This window comes from Muntiacus reevesi, chromosome 2, assembly GCF_963930625.1.
Source record: "Muntiacus reevesi chromosome 2, mMunRee1.1, whole genome shotgun sequence".
NCBI classification, from domain to species: Eukaryota; Metazoa; Chordata; class Mammalia; order Artiodactyla; family Cervidae; genus Muntiacus; species Muntiacus reevesi.
The window spans coordinates 55,127,075-55,147,526 of NC_089250.1; the positions used below are offsets into that span (position 1 = coordinate 55,127,075).

At 33.0% G+C, this 20,452-nt stretch overlaps 1 protein-coding gene across 1 annotated transcript in view; it reads left to right on the forward strand.

The window, feature by feature from the left end:
- Positions 1 to 20,452, forward strand: part of SYCP2 (synaptonemal complex protein 2) — a 69,292-nt gene that overhangs the window by 39,389 nt on the left and 9,451 nt on the right. The window contains exons 24-34 of the mRNA XM_065919694.1: positions 7,464 to 7,591; positions 8,434 to 8,470; positions 10,494 to 10,564; positions 10,656 to 10,713; positions 11,161 to 11,216; positions 11,649 to 11,706; positions 12,218 to 12,389; positions 14,388 to 14,425; positions 14,886 to 15,056; positions 15,542 to 15,737; positions 16,878 to 17,074. Of these exons, the coding sequence (XP_065775766.1) occupies positions 7,464 to 7,591; positions 8,434 to 8,470; positions 10,494 to 10,564; positions 10,656 to 10,713; positions 11,161 to 11,216; positions 11,649 to 11,706; positions 12,218 to 12,389; positions 14,388 to 14,425; positions 14,886 to 15,056; positions 15,542 to 15,737; positions 16,878 to 17,074 (1,182 nt within the window). The remainder of the gene's footprint in view (positions 1 to 7,463; positions 7,592 to 8,433; positions 8,471 to 10,493; positions 10,565 to 10,655; positions 10,714 to 11,160; positions 11,217 to 11,648; positions 11,707 to 12,217; positions 12,390 to 14,387; positions 14,426 to 14,885; positions 15,057 to 15,541; positions 15,738 to 16,877; positions 17,075 to 20,452) is intronic.

Consider the following 20,452-nt stretch of genomic DNA (forward strand, 5'->3'; position numbering starts at 1 on the left):
GAGAATGAGTGCTCCTGAACTCCTTTCTGACCTCTCCCCAGCCCCATAGTGATAGAATCATGTGCCCACTAGTGCATAGCAGGCATGTAAATAGGTATAGCATGTATGAGCCCTGCAGTTCCTTGTCTCCTCTTGTTGGGTCTCCCCACTCTATCCCCCAGATTCTTTTGAATATGGTATAGAACTGTCTATGGCTCTCTTATGTGCTTATCTTTCTTTTCAATAAATGGTTGTTTTGTGTGTTTTTTCCCCCCTGTTTTAATGTACTAAAGTGTAGAGACTGTGTTCAACATTCATTTTCCTATATGGCCTAGTACAGCTTTGCACATAGTAGCATCTGAAACATTTCTCGGATTTTGCCTTTAAGTTTGACAAGGTCTTTCAAGAAAGTATGTAAATGGGGTGGAGGAAACATGTTGCTCATCCTCACTGGAGCCTCTTTTCTTCAAGATTCATTGTCTGTAGAACATCTCCAGAACAGTTTTAGCTAGTATAACCGTATTTTGAAACTGAAAGTTTCCTTTTTGTTGCAGTTACCATAAATCTTTTCTTTGGTCATTGCTACCAAGATGCAGGTTAAAGAAAATTTTCTAATGAGAATACATTTCCACTGGCAATAATGCAATCCTTTTCTTCACTGTGCCTTAATAGATCCAGGATCTATAGGCCTTCATTTATCTTCCAAAGCATTACTAATACCTGGGTAGCCAGATTTCTAGAGTCAATGTAAAACATTTATATATTGGAGCATTTTAGTGTACAAGTGAAATATTTAATAGCTAATTTTGCAGTTTTATATAATTAGATATTATTTAATTTGTCTTGACCAGACTACTATTTATTTTTGTTTTCAATGTGAAAATCACCTTTTCTATCTATTTTAGCTGCTTTCCATTTTAACCAAATCCTTTCGGTTATTTTTTTCTTTTCAGTATGCTGTTTTTCTTTCTAGTCTTAGATGCTATTTAGTTTCTTCAGACCCAGTGGAAGTAAGGTTTTTGTTGTCTGAGTGTTGTTCTCTCCTTCAATTTTAAACTGTTTTCATTGGAATTTAGAATCACTCCACATAATTTTTCTGATCTAGTCATTTTTTCCTGGAAGCACCAAACCTTGATCATCATTTCTAAGCTGTGCTCTGATTTTTAAAAAAAATATCAACTTCTTGTTTTCAGAAGTTCTTTTCACTCCTTCCTAGTGCACCCTCTTTATTACTATGCTAGAGTTTCTGCCACTCTCCTCCAAGATAGTCATCTGTCTGATCCTGTCTTTCTTTCACTGGATAAGCCCAGTGAAATAAGCCCAGTGAATAGAACCTCTATAAGTTCAGTAGTACAGATGTCCCACATTGACTACAATTATGTCAAAGTTCTTAATATACTCTTTTAGGGGAGGTTTGTTTTTGCCACATTTTTATCAAGGTTAGGAGTATACCCTGTCTTCATTCTGGTAATCTCAAGAAGAGATAGTGATAACTTATTATTTACTATATATAAAAACATATGAACTTAAAAAGTGATTAAAATAGTATATTTTATGTCATGCTATATTTGCTCAGTTCAGTCACTCAGTTATGTCCAACTCTTTGCAACCCCATGGATTGCAGCACGCCAGGTCTCCCTGCCCATCGCCAACTCCCGGAGTTTACTCAAACGCATGTCCATTGAGTCGGTGATGCCATCCAACCATCTCATCCTCTGTCGTCCCCTTCTCCTCCTGCCTTAAATCTTTCCCAGCATCAGGGTCTTTATAAATGAGTCAGCTCTTCGTTTCAGGTGGCCAAAGTATTGGAGTTTTAGCTTCAACATCAGTCCTTCCAATGAACACCCAGGACTGATCTTTACGATGGACTAGTTGGATCTCTTTGCAGTCCAAGGGACTCTTATGAGTCTTCTCCAACACCAAAGTTCAAAAGCATCAATTCTTCGGTGCTCAGCTTTCTTTATAGTCCAACTCTCACATCCATACATGACTACTGGAAAAATCATAGCTTTGACTAGGCAGACCTTTGTGGGCAAGGTAATGTCTCTGCTTTTTAATCAACCTATCTAGGTTGGTCGTAACTGTTCTTCCAAGGAGCGAGCATCTTTCAATTTCATGGCTGCAGTCACCATCTGCAGTGATGTTGGAGCCCAAAAAAATAAAGTCGGTCACTGTTTTCACTGTTTCCCCATCTATTTGCCATGAAGTGATGGGACCAGATGCCATGATCTTAGTTTTCTGAATGTTGAGTTTTAAGCCAACTTTTTCACTCTCCTCTTTCACTTTCAACAGGCTCTTTAGTTCTTCACTTTCTGCCATAAAAGTGGTGTCATCTGCATATCTGAGGTTATTTCTCCCGGAAATTTTGATTCTACCTTGTGCTTCATCTAGCCCAGCGTTTCTCATGATATACTCTGCATATAAGTTAAATAAGCAGGGTGACAGTATACAGCCTTGACATAATCCTTTCCTGATTTGGAACCAGTCTGTTGTTCCATGTCCAGTTCTAACTGTTGCTTCCTGACCTGCATACAGATTTCTCAGAAGGCAGGTGAGGTGGTCTGGTATTCCCATCTCTTGAAGAATTTTCCACAGTTTATTGTGATCCACAGTATCAAAGGCTTTGGCATAGTCAGTAAAGTAGAAGTAGATGTTTTTCTGGAACTCTTTTGCTTTTTCGATGATCAAACAGATGTTGGCAATTTGATCTCTGGTTCCTCTGCCTTTTCTAAATCCAGCTTGAACATCTGGAAGTTCATGGTTCACATACTGTTGAAGCCTGGCTTGTATAGTTTTGAGCATTACTTTGCTAGCATGTGATATGAGTGCAATTGAGCAGTAGTTTGAGCATTCTTTGGCTTTGCCTTTCTTTGGACTTGGATTGAAAACTGATCATTTCCAGTCCTGTGACCACTGCTGAGTTTTCCAAATTTGCTGGCATATTGAGTATCGCACTTTAACAGCATCATCTTTTAGGATTTGAAATAGCTCAATTGGAATTCCATCACCTCCACTAGCTTTGTTCATAGTGATGCTTCCTAAGGCCCATTTGACTTCACATTCCAGGATGTCTGACTCTAGGTGAGTGATCACACCATTGTGATTATCTGGGTCGTGAAGATCTTTTTTGTACAGTTCTTCTGTGTATTTTTGCCATCTCTTCTTAATATCTTCTGCTTCTTTTGTGTCCATACTATTTCTGTCCTTTATTGAGCCCATCTTTGCATGAAATGTTCCTTTTGTACAATCTCTGATTTTCTTGAAGAGATCTCTAGTCTTTCCCATTCTATTGTTTTCCTCTGTTTCTTTGCATTGGTCACCGAGGAAGGCTTTCATATCTCTCCTTGCTGTTCTTTGGAACTCTGCATTCAAATGGGTATATCTTTCCTTTTCCCCTTTGCCTTTCACTTCTCTTCTTTTCATAGCTGTTTGTAAGGCCTCCTCAGACAACCATTTTGCCTTTTTGCATTTCTTTTTCTTGGGAATGGTCTTAATCCCTGCCTCCTGTACAATGTCACGAACCTGTATCCATAGTTCTTCAGGCACTCTGTCTGTCGCATCTAATCCCTTGAATCTGTTTGTCATTTCCACTGTATAGTCATAAGGGATTTGATTTCTAGGGTTTTCCCTACTTCCTTCAATTTAAGTCTGAATTTTGCAATAAGGACTTCATGATCTGAGCCACAGTCAGCTCCCAGTCTTGTTTTGGCTGACTGTATAGAGCTTCTCCATCTTTGGCTGCAAAGAATATAATTAGTATGATTTTGGTATCGACCATCTGGTGATGTCCATGTGTAGAGTCTTCTCTTGTGTTGTTGGAAGAGGGTGTTTGCTATGACCAGTGCATCCTCTTGGCAAAATATTTTACCACAATTTAAAAAACCCATATGCCTGATTCCCAGAAAAAAAGTAAAACTGAAAGCAAAAGAAGTCATATCTTTTAAGAGTCTCCTTCAGACTTTCTTTTAACCAAGTTATCTAAAATTATGCAGATAATAATTTTTACTTTGTAGTTTTTACATTAAAAAATTAATATAATTTTTAGAGCAGTTTCAGGGATACAGCTATACAGAGAGTCCATATTACTCCATTACTCTACCCCAGTTTTCCTTATCAGTAACAGTGTTACAGATTTGTTAGAAATGATGAGCCAATATTTATACATTACTAACTCAAATATATAGTTTACCTTATAGGTCACTCTGTATCTTCTATGTGTCTTGACAGATGTATAACAACAGATATTGACCCTCAGAGTATCATGCATAATAATAGTTTCATTGCCTAAAATTCCCATGGTCCATCCCTCCCCTGTTTCTTCTCTCCCCAATCAAACTTCAGACAAAAACTGATCTTTTTACTGTCTCCATAATTTTGCCTTTTCCAGAATACCATAGAGTTGAAATCATATAGTATGTAGTCTATATATTTATAGACTGAATCATATAGTATGAAGTCATATTGGGCTTCTTTCACTTAGCAATATGCATTGAATATTCCTCCCTGTGTTTTCATGGTTTGACAGCTTTTTTGTTGTTGTTAATGCTGAATCCTTTATATGGACATACCAAGATTTTGTTTATCTATTCATCTATTGAAGGACATCTTGGTTGTTTCCATGTTTTGACACTTAAGAATAATGCTTCTATAAACATTCATGTGCAGGTTTTGTGTGGACATAAACTTTCAACTCATTTGGGAAAATAGCAAGAAGCATGATTGCTGGGTCATATGCTAAGAGTATGTTTAGTTTTATAAGAAACTGCCTGTCTTCCAAAAGTGGAAGAAGTGGCTGTATGGTTTTTGCGTTTCAGCAGCAACGAATCAGAGTTCCTGTTGATCTACATCCTCGCCACTGGGTATTGTCAGTGTTTTGGATTTTAGCCATTCTTATGGGTGCTTGATGGTATTAGTTTTAATTTGCAATTCCCTAATGACAGGTGATGTTGAGCATCTTTTCATATCTTTATTTACAATATGTATATCCTTGGTGAGTTGTCTTCTCAGAACTTTTGCCCAGTTATTAATTGGTTCCTAATTGTTGAATTTTAATAGTTCTTTGTATATTTAAGATACAAGTTCTTTATCAGATATATATTTTACAAATATTTGCTTCCAGTCTGTGGCCTGTCTTTTCATTCTCTAAACAGTGTCTTTTGCAGAGCAGAAATTTTTAATTTTAATGAAGTCCTACTTAACAGTTTTTTCTTTCATGGATTGTGTTTTTGGTTTAGCACATAAAAAGGCATTGCAAAACCCAAGGTCACCTAGATTTTCTCCTGTGTTGTCTCCTAGGATTTTTATAGTTTGCACACTTTACATTTAGGTCTATTATCCATTTTGAGTTAATTTTCATGACGGGTATAAGATCTGTGTCTAGTTTTGTTTTTGTTTTTGTTTTTTTTTTTTTTTTTTTTTGTCATGGTGATGTTCCAGCACCATTTGTTGAAAAGGGCTAACTTTTCTCCATTGTCCTGCCTTTGTTCCTTTGTCAAAGGTCAGCTAGTTGTATTTATGTGGCCCTCTTTCTGGGCTCTCTGTTTTGTTCCATTATTGTCTTTCTCTATTCCTTCACCAGTACCACACTGTTTTGATTATTGTATCTTTTCATTAAGTCTTAAAGTAGGGTCAGTCCCCAGACTTCTCTGTTAATATTCTGTTGGCCACTCAGGGTCTATTGCTTCTCCATGTCAATTTTAGAATCGTTTTGTCAGTAACCACAAAATAACTTGCTAGAGCTTTGATTAAGATTACATTGAATTTATAGATCAAGCTGGAAAGAATCAACATCTTGACAACATGGAGCTGCTTATCCGTGAACATGGAATATCTCCATTTATTTATTTAAAATTTTTATTTTATTTTGGCATATAGTTGATTAATGATGTGTAGTTTCAGGTGTACAACAAAGTGATTCAGTTATACATGTATCTGTTCTCTGTTGTTTTAGATAGTCTTTGATTTTTTCATCAGTCATGTTTGCCTTATATAGCTCTATTATATGCTTTGTTAGATTTACACTTAAATATCTCATTTTAGGGGACCTAATATAAGCAAAATGTAATTTCACATTCCATTTGTTCATAGTGGTTTATAAGAAAGCGATTTTGTATACAAACCTTGTATCTTTCAGTTGTGCTATATATATTTTTTAGCTTCAAGAATTTTTGTTGATTTTTGAGGTTTTCTACATAGATAGTGATATCATCTGTGAACAAAGACAGTTTTATTTCTTTCTTCCCAGTATGTAGGTAGTATATTTCCTTTTCTTGTCTTAGGGCATTTTGTAAGACTGACTTCTAGAATGATGTTTAATAGGAGTGGTGACAGCAGTGATCTTTCCTTGTTTCTCTTATCAGTGGGAAAATATCTAGTTTCTCTTCTTTAAGTTGTAATGTTAGCCATAATTTTTTTTAGATGTTCTTTATCAAGTTGAGGACATTCCCCTCTATTCCTAGTTTACTGAAAATTGTTACTGTGAGTGGATATTGGATTTTGTCAACTACTTTTGCACATCTATTGATATGATCATATTATGTTTCTTACTTATCATGGCTTATGTTAGTTGATTTTCAAATGTTGAATCAACATCACATACCTGAAATTAAGTCAACTTGATTGTGGTACATAATTCTTTTTCTACATTGTTGGATTCAATTTACTAAACTTTTTGTTGAGGCTTTTTGTACCTATGTTTATAAAAGGTGCTAGCCTGTAGTTTTCCTTTCTTGTAAGTTCTTTGATTTTGGTACTAGGGGATATTGGTTTCATACAGTAAGCTAGGAAGTACTCCCTCTGCTTCTATCTTCTGAAAGTTGTGAAAAATTATGATTCTTCCTTAAATGTTCAATAAAATCCAAAAGTGAACCCATTGACCTGTTGCTTTCTATTTTGGCAGGTATTAATTATTGATTCACTTTCTTTACTAGATTAGGCCTATTCAGGTAATTTATTTCTCTCTGTGTGAGTTTTGGTAAAACTTATCTTTCAAGGAATTGGCCAGTTTTGGTTATCAAATTCACGAACATAGAGTTGTTCATAATACTTTTTTATTAGCCTTGTGATTTATTACCCATGTGATTGTCTGTCATTTCTGATATTAGCAAATTCTGTCTTTTTTCTCTTTTTTTCCCAATTTTCCAGAGGCTTATCAATTTTATTGATCATTTCAAAGAACCAACTTTTGGTTTCTTTCATTTTTTTACAACTTTCCCCCCATGGATAGAAACATTTTTTTAACTGCTACAAAGCACTCTGCACAGTTCTATATGTTAAAAGACTTTATCCTAGGTTATTTTAGTGCCTAACAAAGCCCAAATTTATTAAATAATTTCTTTTTAAAAACAATACATTTCTGACCCCTTTTATTCCGCTTTGTAGTTATTTAATGAACCAGATTTTTCTTAAATTTTCTTTTCAGCCTTTTTTTTTTTCCTTTGAAGGTTAACTGGTAGAGTTTTTAAGTAACTTATAAATTATTTCAGAGAGAAAAGTCAAAAGGGAAAGGATTTACTGATGCAGCAGAATCTTTGATAAACCAAATTAATAAGCGATACCAGCCAAAGGACAGCATACAGTCTGTAAGAAAATCAAAGGAGTCTTTGATTGACAGGTATGCTCTTAAACTTTAGAAATGAATATTTTCCTGACAGACACAACTAAATTATTTTACATAGTTTTAAGGTTAGTTTTAAACATACTTGCAGATAATGTAACTTTACATTTGAAAACACAGGTACTTATTAACAATACATTTCTGACCCCTTTTATTCCGCTTTGTAGTTATTTAATGAACCAGATTTTTCTTAAATTTTCTTTTCAATAGATAGTATCTATTTAAATAAATAGTATCTATTTAAATTATATAGAAAGGGAGCTAAAATTGGAAGTAGTCATTTAAGAATATAATATTGATGCAGCATACCATTTCAGAAATCTTTAGGATATAGACATTTTAGAAATTTTATTGAGTCTACGATGAGTAAAACTAAATATATTTAAGTATATTGCTGAAGAAAATACCAAACTTAAATGAGCTAAAATGAGTTATTTTAATAGCAAATATGTATTCCTTGTTTGCAGTCTTTTTGAAAGTTTTATTTTATTATAAAATATTTCTTTGTAGTCTTCCAGGTGGTTGGTTCCTGTTTAAATTAATTTTGGCTTTATATGGCATGGAAAAAATTACTCTTATGGCAGAACCATTCATTTTAAATTGTCTGACACCTGCTACATGAGTGATTCAGCTTAGATTTAGCTATTATTGTTGCTGTTAAGTATGGCTGAAGTTGCAAAGGTATAAGACTAGTACTGCCACATTGCAGTTATTTGTAGCATATTAAATATAGACTTAGTGACCCAAATATGTTTTACCTTATATAAAATGGTTTTTATGAAATACATTCTACTGACATTTTAATTGCCTTTTTAACTTTGACAAAACCTTTTTTATAGTGGTTTTTCAAACAAATTAGATCTACAGCTTGGTAAGGTAAGTTTCATTTATTTAACTACACCAAACGTATAGTCAAAGATGATGATAATTTGACTTTACAGTAAAATAGTAGTAAGATGGATGTAGATTTAATGTTTCCAGCATATTGAAAAACAGATTAAACAACTGACAAGTTTAGTGTCAAGTACTCAAGAGAGCCCCCTAAACTTCTGTTCTGCTTTTCAAAGAAAATGCTTCTTTTAACATGTGTGATATTTTTACTTTTTGGTACATGATTCAGTACAATGTTTTTTTCCTAGCTCATCCTATCTCTCCTGACAATAAGATTATTCTGAAGTCCATATTTTTGTTAGAAATATTTACTCTTCAGCCAGGTTTAAAATATCAGTTGTCTTTGATTTATTCCTCACAGTTATCTCCACTTAATTTAAAGTTTTGAGATTCTCCTTCTGTAATTTCCTCTTGAATCTTCCTTCTCCTGACCATGCCAACTCCAGTTTTGTTTTTTTATTTCTAATCCCCAGCTTATTACAGTATCCTTTATGTAGTTCTTTTTGTCGCTAATATTGTCTCTGTGCCAATCCATTCATTACCTTCAGTACTAGCTTTTTTACTTTCCAAAGCACACAGCTTCAGTCATGTCATTCTCTTATTAAAAAATCTTTCTTTGGTCTCTGTTGCTTATTGATTTAGGTGGAGACCTAAGCTGGCTCCTAGACCTCTTAAAAGTCTGAATTACTTCGCAAAATTAGTTTCCTAGACATGTCTTGTTTAGCTGAAACAGAATAATTTAAGATTCCCTGAAGTGTCTTTGCTGTGTTTATTCTTTTTCTTCCCCCTTTGAAAAGAACTTTGAAGTGAGTCACTAGGTTCTTTAACCTCTTTTCTCAGCGTCAGAACTTTATTCCTCCTTGCAGACCTTGCTTCAGAGTCTGCCTTCTCCATGAAAACTTTCTAAGGTGCCCTGACTCAAAATCCAAATGGGCAAGAATTCTGAATCTGTGCAGCAGTGTTGTTGTCCCTTTTTTTGGTTTTTTTTTCACTGTTGCAGTTCTTTCTTTCTCTCTTCTGTCCTCTAGAATGTAACTGTTTAGAATCATCTTTGTATCCTGTATAAGTAAGACCTTTGCTCACATTTGTACCTTCATTAATATGGTTGCTTATTTTTGTATCTTCTGTAATACCTAGCAAAAACTGACCTGCAAAAGATGAATTGAGCAAATGTATCTAAACACTGGTAAAAGTCATTTTGGAAAGTTTAAGTCAGATAAGTAATTAAAAGAGTAGAATATTGAAGGATAAACTTTCTGGAATAATGCAAATTATTATAAAATAGCCAAAATAAATAAATAAAATTGAAGAGGAATCACAACTAAAATGAGTATTTTAGTTTTAATATTCCCAACTTCCAGATATTAGACTTTAATTATTTCTCATCAGTAATCATTTAGTGATATAGTTAAATTATGTCAATAACATAATTACTTAAATATGTTAAGATTTTATTTTACTTCTTTTGTGCTTACTTTTTGATCATATTGAATATACTTTGAGCAGTAGGCTATAGGAGTACATTTACATACATTTTCCCCTAATAATACTATTAGTAGTTGGCTGATACAGTTTTGATTCATTCACCTAAGATTTTGCATAAATCTTAGCCTCTCCCAAAGTTTTTTATTTAACAGTTAAAGCAAATGAGATTCTTGGAGGGGGAGGGGGGTGGGAGGGGAGTAGAAGCATGCTTGTTTTGTAATGCTAGAATCAATGAATTCAGAATACCAGTGAGGTAATTTATCTATGTACAATAATGTCAATAAATATTAAAGATATAAGGATATTAGTTTTGTATTTGATTTATAATACTTTCTATTATGTTCTCAGTACTTAAGTCTTCAATTTTTTTAAAGTGCAGATTAGTAAAGAAACTGTCACAAATTATAAAATTTATATTAATGAAAACACCATTAGAATAATATATGAAAGTTTAGTTGTATATGCTGTTTGACGAGCAAGGTGCAAGTATGAATGGTTTTATGTAAACTTCTTTTGTATTTAGGAGAAGGTTCAGAAAAAAAGTTATAGACAATTGAAGACTACTTTTGTTAATGTTACTTCAGAATGCCCATTGTAAGTAATTTTTCATGAATCTTTAAAAGTTTTCACATTTGAAGAAAAATTTGTTGTATAATGGAGTTAATGTTTCTCTTCATTTTTACAGGGATGATGTTTACAATTTTAGTTTGAGTGGAGCTGATGAACCTGTTATTAAACTTGGAGTAAGCTAGAAATCAGCAGTTATTTTGTATTTACTCAGTATTTATTTTATATTTACCATACAATTATTAAAGCATGCTTTCTGATTTCCATCCTCTTATATATATATTTGCTTTAAAATATTTTAAAGTATATTATTAAATTTTTTAAAATTTATTTGGTACCAACCTAGGTATTTTTGATTTTCTTTCAAACTTTTTGGACTAAAGTAGAGAAAAATGAGTAATTGGGGCAACAAGAAAGTCTCTTTCCTTCCTGATGCAAGAGTTAAAATTACTACTCTTGTTTTTAATATAGTTTATATTATTAGCTTTCTTCTTAAATATAAAAATATTTTAGTAAGATTTTGTCTCATATGAAGTGATAGAAATGAGATTTTGATGTTAATTTCTTTTGTTATTTACCTTTTAACACTAAGAAAAAAATTTTAATGCTTATTCACAATATAGATGCAAGAATTTCAAGCTACAGCTAGAGAAGCCTGCATGGATAGTTCAATAACATTGTAGGTATTTTTATTATAATCAGATGGATCAGTTTAAAATACAGCTTCCTCAATTGTTCTTTTTCTTAAATATTTCCTTCCAGTTTGTCTGAGACATTTTAACATATCAAAAGAGTGAATAACATGCTACTGTCCTGACTACTCCTACTATGATTCTATTATTTTAGCATTTACTTCTGAAATTAATATGCAGAGTCTGTATACTTTTAATATTAGTTGTAATCTGAAAGGATTTAGTAGTCATTTCATCTAACCTTGTTATTTAGTAAATAACTGAGGTCAGAGAGAGTAAGTGATTTGTGCATAGTTATATAGGGAGTTAGTGAAAGAGTTAAGGCAGAAAACTCTTAAGAAAACAGGTATAATTGTCCACTCACATGCTACCTTAAAACAAGTAATTATGATTAAAATTAATGCATATTTTTGTTTAAGGGTAGGTTTAAGGAATCATGGTGAACTTGAACCTTCTCTCAAAGCAAAAGATAAAAGAGTAAGTAATAATATCCTAATGTGTCTATTAAATCAATATTTGTTTTTAATAATTTTTCAGTGTCAAAGATTATCACAGAACTGGAACACAAAAATATTCGGATCACTTTTTTTTTTTTTTTTTTTACTTTGGAGAGATTGTCCATGTTCCTGTTATATCTTTTCTTATGGTCTCTGAGCTATTTATAATCATAGTAATAGAAGATATGACAATTCTACTCTCTTAAGTGGTTTTAGGTTTTGTCTTTGTGGAAGTAAGCTGTTTTGATTTAACTTTTAATTAACAACAACATGGACAGCAAAATATGTCAGTCTCTGATCTGGATATCAGAGTGTATTGCATAGGTCCTTAATGCCAAATGGATTATTTAGCATGCTAAAATAATAAAGAATTAGTTTTTCTGAGTTTCTTGGTAGGGTTTTTTTTTTTTTTTTTGCTTAATTTCCTTTGTATGACACATAGCAAGCCAGATTACTTCATCTGTTATAAGGATTGTTTTTTTTTAATATAGATTGGATCAGATTGTAAAAAGAAAAATCCCTTTAGTGATAGTGACACAGAATATAGATGTGATGACAGCAAGACTGATATTAGCTGGCTAAGAGAACCAAAATCAAAACCACTGATGATGGACTACAGCAGAAATAAAAATGTGAAGAAACATAAAAATGGGAAGAAATCAAGTAAGAAATCACTTTTTATAATTGTCTACCCTTATGAATGAGATAATACCAAAATGCTATAGTGATTTTTCTTTTTGTTTTATGATTCTGGGTATTATGGTCATATTTAAATCTTTTTATTGGGATCTTAGGGACACAAAATATGGCTTACTGTAATCTTCGGTTCACGACACACTCTCATTGTTCATCTACTCATGGCCTGTTCTTCAGTTATTTAATGTATTAAATATTCATGAGACCAGCACCCTAAACAAAATCAGTCCTTGGACAGCACCCCATTCCCGGCTACATCCAACACACATAGGAATTATATAGGAATTTATATAGATGCAATAAAAATTTATTGAAAGGAAACAGTTTTATTGCAGACATTTTTGTGTCTAAATCTTTCATAAAATGTTTTCCTGGCATAAATCTTCTGTTTCTTTTAGTGAATCTCTTGAAGTAGTTGGGTAAGTGTTTGAGGTATATGTTTTTGGCTAGACATAATGTTCATTTTCATAGCTTAACATCTATTTCAGTATTTTCTAAGTCACAAAGACCTCAAATATTCCATTTTTAAAAGAAGGTAGTATAACTAAGCTTTTAAGTTTATGTTTATTTTAAGGGAATCAATTTTTATTTTAGGATAAAAATAATTTAGTGACCTGTGGGAGTTGATGGCTTACAAAGAAGTAAAAATAGAGGAAATGGGAAATGAACTTTGGCATGTGTTTAGAAATGTGACTGAATTTAGAAAACAGATGAGATTTCAGTCATATTCATAAGGAAGAGAAGCAACAAGATTATCACATTTATGAGACAGTATGAAATAGCACAGTGTATGCAGGAAGTGCAGTGTCAGAGTAGTTGAAATGTAGGTCAGACTTGTGGGAAAATGTTGAAAAATGCTGCTGGATCTAGTCACAGTGTGTGGACTTAGACGCAGTGTGTTACAAGCCAAGGAGAAACATGGTAAGATAATATAGTCAGGAGCTATTGTCTGCTGGGAAGATGTATAAGTAAAGATATTTATAACATAGACTAGAAATCTTGAGGAGTTATTAAGGTTAGAATACTGTAATCAGTAAATACTCTTAAAATTGAACACTTCTGAGTGAGTTGTTTTGTTTATGTACCTGAATGACAAGCCAATATGTACAAGCTGGCTTATTGCCAGGATTGGAGGACCTTTCTTCCAGAACTTCATTATTTCCTTGGCTTGGATTATCCCAATTCTTAAGGCTCCAGTGAATATTTAGAAAGTTGAACTTGTGCTAAAAATCAGAAAAGGGAATAGGGACTGAGGCAATTCTCAATAATATGGGTAAATCTTAGAAACATAATGATGGGTGAAAAATAAAGCGAATCATTGTATATTACATGACATGACTGTTTTGTATTGTTTAGGGATATGTATCTGTGAAGTAAAACTGTAAGGTCCAGCGACTAAGAAACAGATTTAAGGATAGTGATGGCTTTTTGGCAGAGGAGCTATAGGCTATACAGGGCCTTGTAAGGGAGTACACAAAGTAGACTCAGTAGTATTAATAATCTAGTTCCTAAATGGAACAGTAAATTCATGGGTATTGACTTTATAGTGTATGTTATATATTCTTTTGTTTGTTTAAAAGTTCATAATATAAAGGAGAAGTGAAGTGAAGTCGCTCAGTCGTGTCTGACTCTATGGACTGTAGCCTACCAGGCTCCTCCCTCCATGGGATTCTCCAGGCAAGAGTACTGGAGTGGGTTGCCATTTCCTTCTCCAGGGGATCTTCCCAACTCAGGGATCGAACTGGGGTCTCCCACATTTCAGGCAGATGCTTTAACCTCTGAGCCAATAAAGGACAAGGGAAGTTGGTAATTCATATTGTACCAAATTACACTTAAATTTTTGAATGCGTTTGAAGGTACATTCTTATTTTTATGATTTTAACTTATTTGCAGACATATTCTAACAATTTTTAATGTGAATTCTTGTCTATTTGAAAAATTTAACCTTATTTTCTTGAATTGCAGGACCATCTTTGGAAAGGGCGCAACCAAGATCTAAAATGGTAAAACCAGGAAATCTGTGTTTGAACATCCCTTTAAAATTATTTTTCTCCTTGTATTGAAAAAATATCATTTGTCATCTCATAATTTTATCCTTGGTATCAGTTCCTTGTTTTCTATAATTGTTCCAAGCTTGGCACACTTACTTCTGCCTTTTTGAATCATATTGTTTTAAGTCTGCTTTACTCTGTGGTTATAGATTTTTTTGACAGCTTTTCCTTTCTCTCTTAAGTTACATAATATATATCAGACCTCACAGAACTTTTAATTATTCAGATAAAAAGTTGATAAAGAATATATTTTAAATGAAAAGAGAAAATCCAGTCATTTTAAAAGTATTAATCAAGAATCTTTTTATTCCTACAAATATTCATATAGATTTTGTCATAGTGTCAATTTTATAGCCAATAGCTTGTATCTCAAAATATTGATCTAATATACTCAGGAATTTTTCTTCTAAAGACACCCAACAAAATCATTACCAAAAAGGTAAATGAGACAGTTGCATATGGGAGAACCAGACTTCCACGAAGAGCAGCAAATACCAAGAAAAATTATAAAGACCTCTCAAATTCAGAATCAGAGGGTGAACAAGAATTTTCATGTTCATTTAAAGAAAAAGTTCTAGTACAGGTAAATAGATACAATTCAAATTAGTAGCTTCTAAGACCCTTTTAAAATATTAAATATATATTTTTGTAAGAATGTCAGATTTATCTTGTCACTTCTTTTTTAAGATTTAACCTATGTGAGAAAACATAAATTGATAACAATTGTAAACAATTTTGAATTCTAAAATTGTAAGTGAAATATGGGGAAAAAAAAAGAAATATGGGAATTCTTATTTCCCTAAACTGGAAATCATTTTCTTTGAACTGTTATAACATTTTATTTGTATCTATTAGGATATTTATGGTCTCTATAGTCTCCTGTGTATTTGTCATATGCTTTCTAGTATATTAGAAAGTCTTCACTACTCATGTTGAGGCCCCTGTTACACCTGTATGTAGTGAAATAAGGCATTTTATAAATATTTCAATGTAATTTAAATTGTTTTATATGTCCAAGTATAAATCATTTGCATTCATGAATAATTTGAAAGTTATCAATATTTTTAGGAGAAGATTCATTCTAGAAGCAAAACCGTGAAACTGCCAAAGAAACAGCAGAATTCCTTCACTGCCAAAACACAAGAGGATGTATCAAAAGAATGGAAAATCTCATCTGTCCTGAAAGATGCTGGAAGAGATAATAGTCTTGACTCATCTCCTATGTCTTTATCTGGGAGTCCATCATCTATAGAAGTAATGAGATGTCAGTATCATATTTTTCTTCTAGTTGAATATTTAGACGATTTCCCAGGCCATTTCTATATTATATCTCTATGTGAAAACACAATTTGAAGACTAATTTTGAGGGGTATATTTAAAATTTTTAGTAGTCAAAACTTCATTTTTATATTAGTTAATGTTAGTAACTTGGTCTTGCTAAGGATAGTTGGCAACAATATTACTGTGACACTGAAGTTAGGAAGTTAAAAGACCAAATGCTTTTTCCAGATAAAATGAAAATAATGATGGGGCTTTCTCTTTTCTCATTTTTACATTTCATTGACAAAAGTCCCCAAGGAATATCATGTTGATTTTATAAACTCACAGTGGATTATCTTCATAAACATTTGAGGTTTTGCTTTTATTTAAAAATAACTGGCAAAGAAAAATGTTTTCTTTGGAGCTCTGACATAGGTATATGTTTTTCAGGCATAGAAACTATAAAAATAAGTAGTTTTAATACCTTTTTCCCTTTATGGATATTTTAAAGCATTTCTAAGTGTCATTTTAGCTAAAATTCAAGGCTTATACCAGTTAATGTATATTTCCTCTAAAGTGGTTATATTGTTCTTTTCTAGAATATTTTCATAATGCTCAGGACCACTGTCATCTCAGACAAGCACACATTCAGAAGACAGTTGCACATGCCCTGATTTGATCTGAAAACTATCTTTCTGAGAATTCTTTACACTAAGACTTATTTCAGTCATGAATTTTCTCATCCACATATAAAAGATCTAGATCAGATGTTTTCCCAAGCCATTTCTAACCATAAAATTCTGTGACTTTAATATCTCACTACTGCCTGTGGTGTTAGAATACTCAAGATAATAATTAGGTTGATATTATAGTACAGCCCATACTATAGATATTTTTGTTTGAAAATGTTTTGAAAGTTCTTATTATTACAATTATGTTTTAAATTGAGCAATAATTTTTAAGTCTTATAAAATATTTTACACATAATTTTATCTTGATATATTAAAAGTTTATCCTTTCTAAATACAGCTAACATTTGGGACTTTGCTAAATTATTATATTTTTAGGATTTAATACTACTTCTGAAGATGTCAATGGTTAACACTGTCATCTCTTTTTGTTTGTATTTTGTGAGGCAATATAGGTGCAGAGAAAATAACAGAAAGGGACTTTACTCAGGATTGTGACTGTGTAGCAGAATCAGTATCACCTTATCCAAAGACTTCATCACCTGAATCCTTGAACAGTGGAGTTGGAGGTCCAATAAAGTCATCCAAAAACAGTGAGAAAAATTTACTGTGTACAAGAGAAAGTTCATCAATTGCACAATCATTCTTTTTGGTAAGAAAAAATGTGTGTATATATTGATTTTTATCAGATATATCTGAAGGAAGTAAATCATTTGTGTCTAATCTTAATCAAATACACAGTGCTTGTCTACTTAAGGTTCTGAGTTTGGTCTTGGGGAGAGAGGAACTTACCAATAAGTAAAATAGCCTCATTGTTCAGGAGGACAATGTAGTGATATGAGAACTATGGAGTACTGATAAGAATTCTGTAATAGAAACAGACCCTTCCAAAGAGGTATGACTTGTTTGTCTACATGTCAGAACTGCATTTCCTAGACTGGAATAAGCCTCTTCCTGCAGCACAGGCACTTCTTTCAGGTTTTACCAAAAGTCAAAATCTGTAAATTTTTAGTTACTAAATCACAAGTTGACAAAGAATATAGTTGAAACAGTATGACTATAGCATTTGCTTTAAAGATTTATAGAGGAACTTTAAAACTAATAGGTAAATAGTATGACTATTAACTTAATGGTATATTGAAAAATTCTTTATTCTGCCACTGATATTATTTGTACCATTTCTTATTGATAAAATATGTACATATGTTCAAGTCTTTTAAAAAGACATTAGATATAGGGATCAAATATGGGTCAAAGTGAGGGTAGCTAAATATGTAATGTCTACAAGTAGTAGTTTATAGTTTGAATTCTTTTTTAAGTTGCTTGTACTTTAGTATCAGTTTACAATGCACCCTCCCCCACCTCCAACACTTTTTTTGGCTCAGGTTTTATAGATGGCTTGATTTGGAGAATTTTGAAGTAGTAATAAAGTTACAGAACTGATTGCCAAGATAATGTAGTTCATTATAACTGAGTCTGACTGAAAGTTCTGAATTAGAATTACATTAAATCCTGACTCCACTGTTTGCTAGCTGTGAAACATTTTATAAGCTAATGAATCCCTCTGCATCTCAATTTTCTCATCTGTAAAACAGGGCTATGAAAAATTAAATAGACTGATTATGTAAGCATAATACCTGATACATAGTAAATACTCAAATATATTATTCTCCTGATATGTGCTAATCTCTGTATACAAAATTAAGGAAGTTCAGCACACCTATAGCTACAATCTAAAGTCTCTGAAAAAACCAGCCAGCCTTCTGTCCTATGATTTTGAGCCAAGTGTTTTGGGGTTTTTTTAAAAAATATTTTATTTTTTTAACTAAAGGATAATTGCTTTATAGAATTTTGTTTTCTATCAAACCTCAACATAAGTATACATATGTCATAGGTATACAGCCATAGGTATACATATGTCCCCTACCTCTTGAACCTCCCTCCCATCTCCTTCCTCATCCCACCCCTCTAGGTTGATACAGAGCCCCTGGTTGAGTTCCCTGAGACATAGAGCAAATTTGCATTGGCTATCTGTTTTTCATATGGTAATATAAGTTTCCATGTTACTCTCTCCTTACTTCTCACCCTCTCCTCCCCTCTCCCCATGTCCATAAGTCTGTTCTCTATGCTTGTGTCTCCATTGCTGCCCTGAAAATAAATTCTTCAATACTATCTTTCTAGATTCCATATATATACATTAGTGTACAATATTTATCTTTCTCTTTCTGACTGACTTCTAGGCTCTAGGTTCATCCACCTCATTAGAACTGACTCAAATGTGTTCCTTTTTGTGGCTAATATTCCATTGTATATATGTACCAAAACTTTTTTTATCTGTCGATGGACATCCAGGTTGCTTCCATGTTCTAGCTATTGCAAACAGTGCTGCAGTGAACATTGGGATACATGTGTCTTTTTCAATTTTGGTTTCCTCGGGGTATATTCCTAGGAGTGGGATTGCTGGGTCATATGGTGATTTTATTCCTAGTTTTTTAAGGCATCTCCATACCATCTTCCATAGTAGCTGTATCAATTTACATTCCCACCAACAGTTCAAGAGGGTTCCCTTTTCTCCATACCCTCGCCAGCATTTCTTGTTTGTAACATTTTTGATGGCCATTCTGACTGGTGTGAGATGATCTCTTATTGTAGTTTTGATTTGCATTTCTCTAATAATGAGGGATGTTGAGCATGTTTTCATGTGTTTGTTAGCCATCTGTATGTCTTCTTTGGAGAAATGTCTGTTTAGGTCTTTTTTCCACTTTCTAACTGGGTTGTTTTTCTGGTAATGAGTTGTATGAGCTGCATGTATATTTTGGAAATAAATCCTTTGTCAGTTGTTTCACTTGCTATTATATTCTCCCATTCTAGGGGTTGTCTTTTCACCTTGTTTATAGTTTGCTTTGCTGTGCAAAAACTTTTAATTAGGTCCACTTGTTTACTTTTGGTTTTGTTTCCATTACTCTAGGAAGTAGGTCATAGAGGATCTTGTTTATGTCATCGAGTGTTCTGCCTATGTTTTCCTCTAGGAGTTTTATAGTTTCTGGTCTTACATTTAGGTCTTTAATCCATTTTGAGTTTGTCTTTGTGTATGGTGTTAGGAAATGTTCTAATTTCATTCTTTTACATGTAACTGTCCAATTTTCCCAGCACCACTTACTGAAGAGGCTGTCTTTGCTCCATTGTATATTCTTGGCTCCTTTGTCAAAAATAAGGTACCCATATGTGTGTGGGTTTATTTCTGGGCTTTCTGTCTTGTTCCATTGGTTTATATTTCTGTTTCTGTGCCAGTACCATACTGTCTTGATGACTGTAGCTATGCAGTATAATTTGAAGTCAGGAAGGTTGATTCCTCTAGCGCCATTCTTCTTAAAACCCCTTTGGCTATTCACGGTTTTTTGTGTTTCCATATGAACTGTGAAATTTTTTGTTCTAGTTCTGTGAAAAATGCCATTGGTAATTTGATAGTGATTGCATTGAGTCTGTAGATTGCATTTGGTAGTATCGTCATTTTCACAATATTGATTCTTCCTACCCAGGAATATGGATTATATCTCATGTTTATGTCATCTTTGATTTCTTTCATCAGTGTCTTACAATTTTCTGTATACAGTTCTCTTGTCTCCTTAGGTAGGTTTATTCCTAGATATTTTATTCTTTTTGTTGCAATGGTGAGTGAGAATGATTCCTTAATTTCTTTTTCTGATTTTTCATTGTTAGTGAACTGTTTTTACTCCTACAGTGTTTTATGAACCTTTTATTCTGTTTAACCAGTAGTTTTCACAAAGCATATTTTTCAAACAAAATTTAAATGAAACTTTCAGTGTGCCAAATGTAAAAATGCAGCTATATTGTTTAAAGCGGATAGGTCTGAACCCTGACCTACATACCTTCCCTTTCTGATAATCCCCCAAAGGCACCTTTGCAAGACTCTTAATTTCTACAGACCACAGTTTAAAACCATTTGTGATTAGACAGTCATCCCATGGTCCTTTCTTGGTATTGCTTCATCATTCCTTTCCCTGAATCC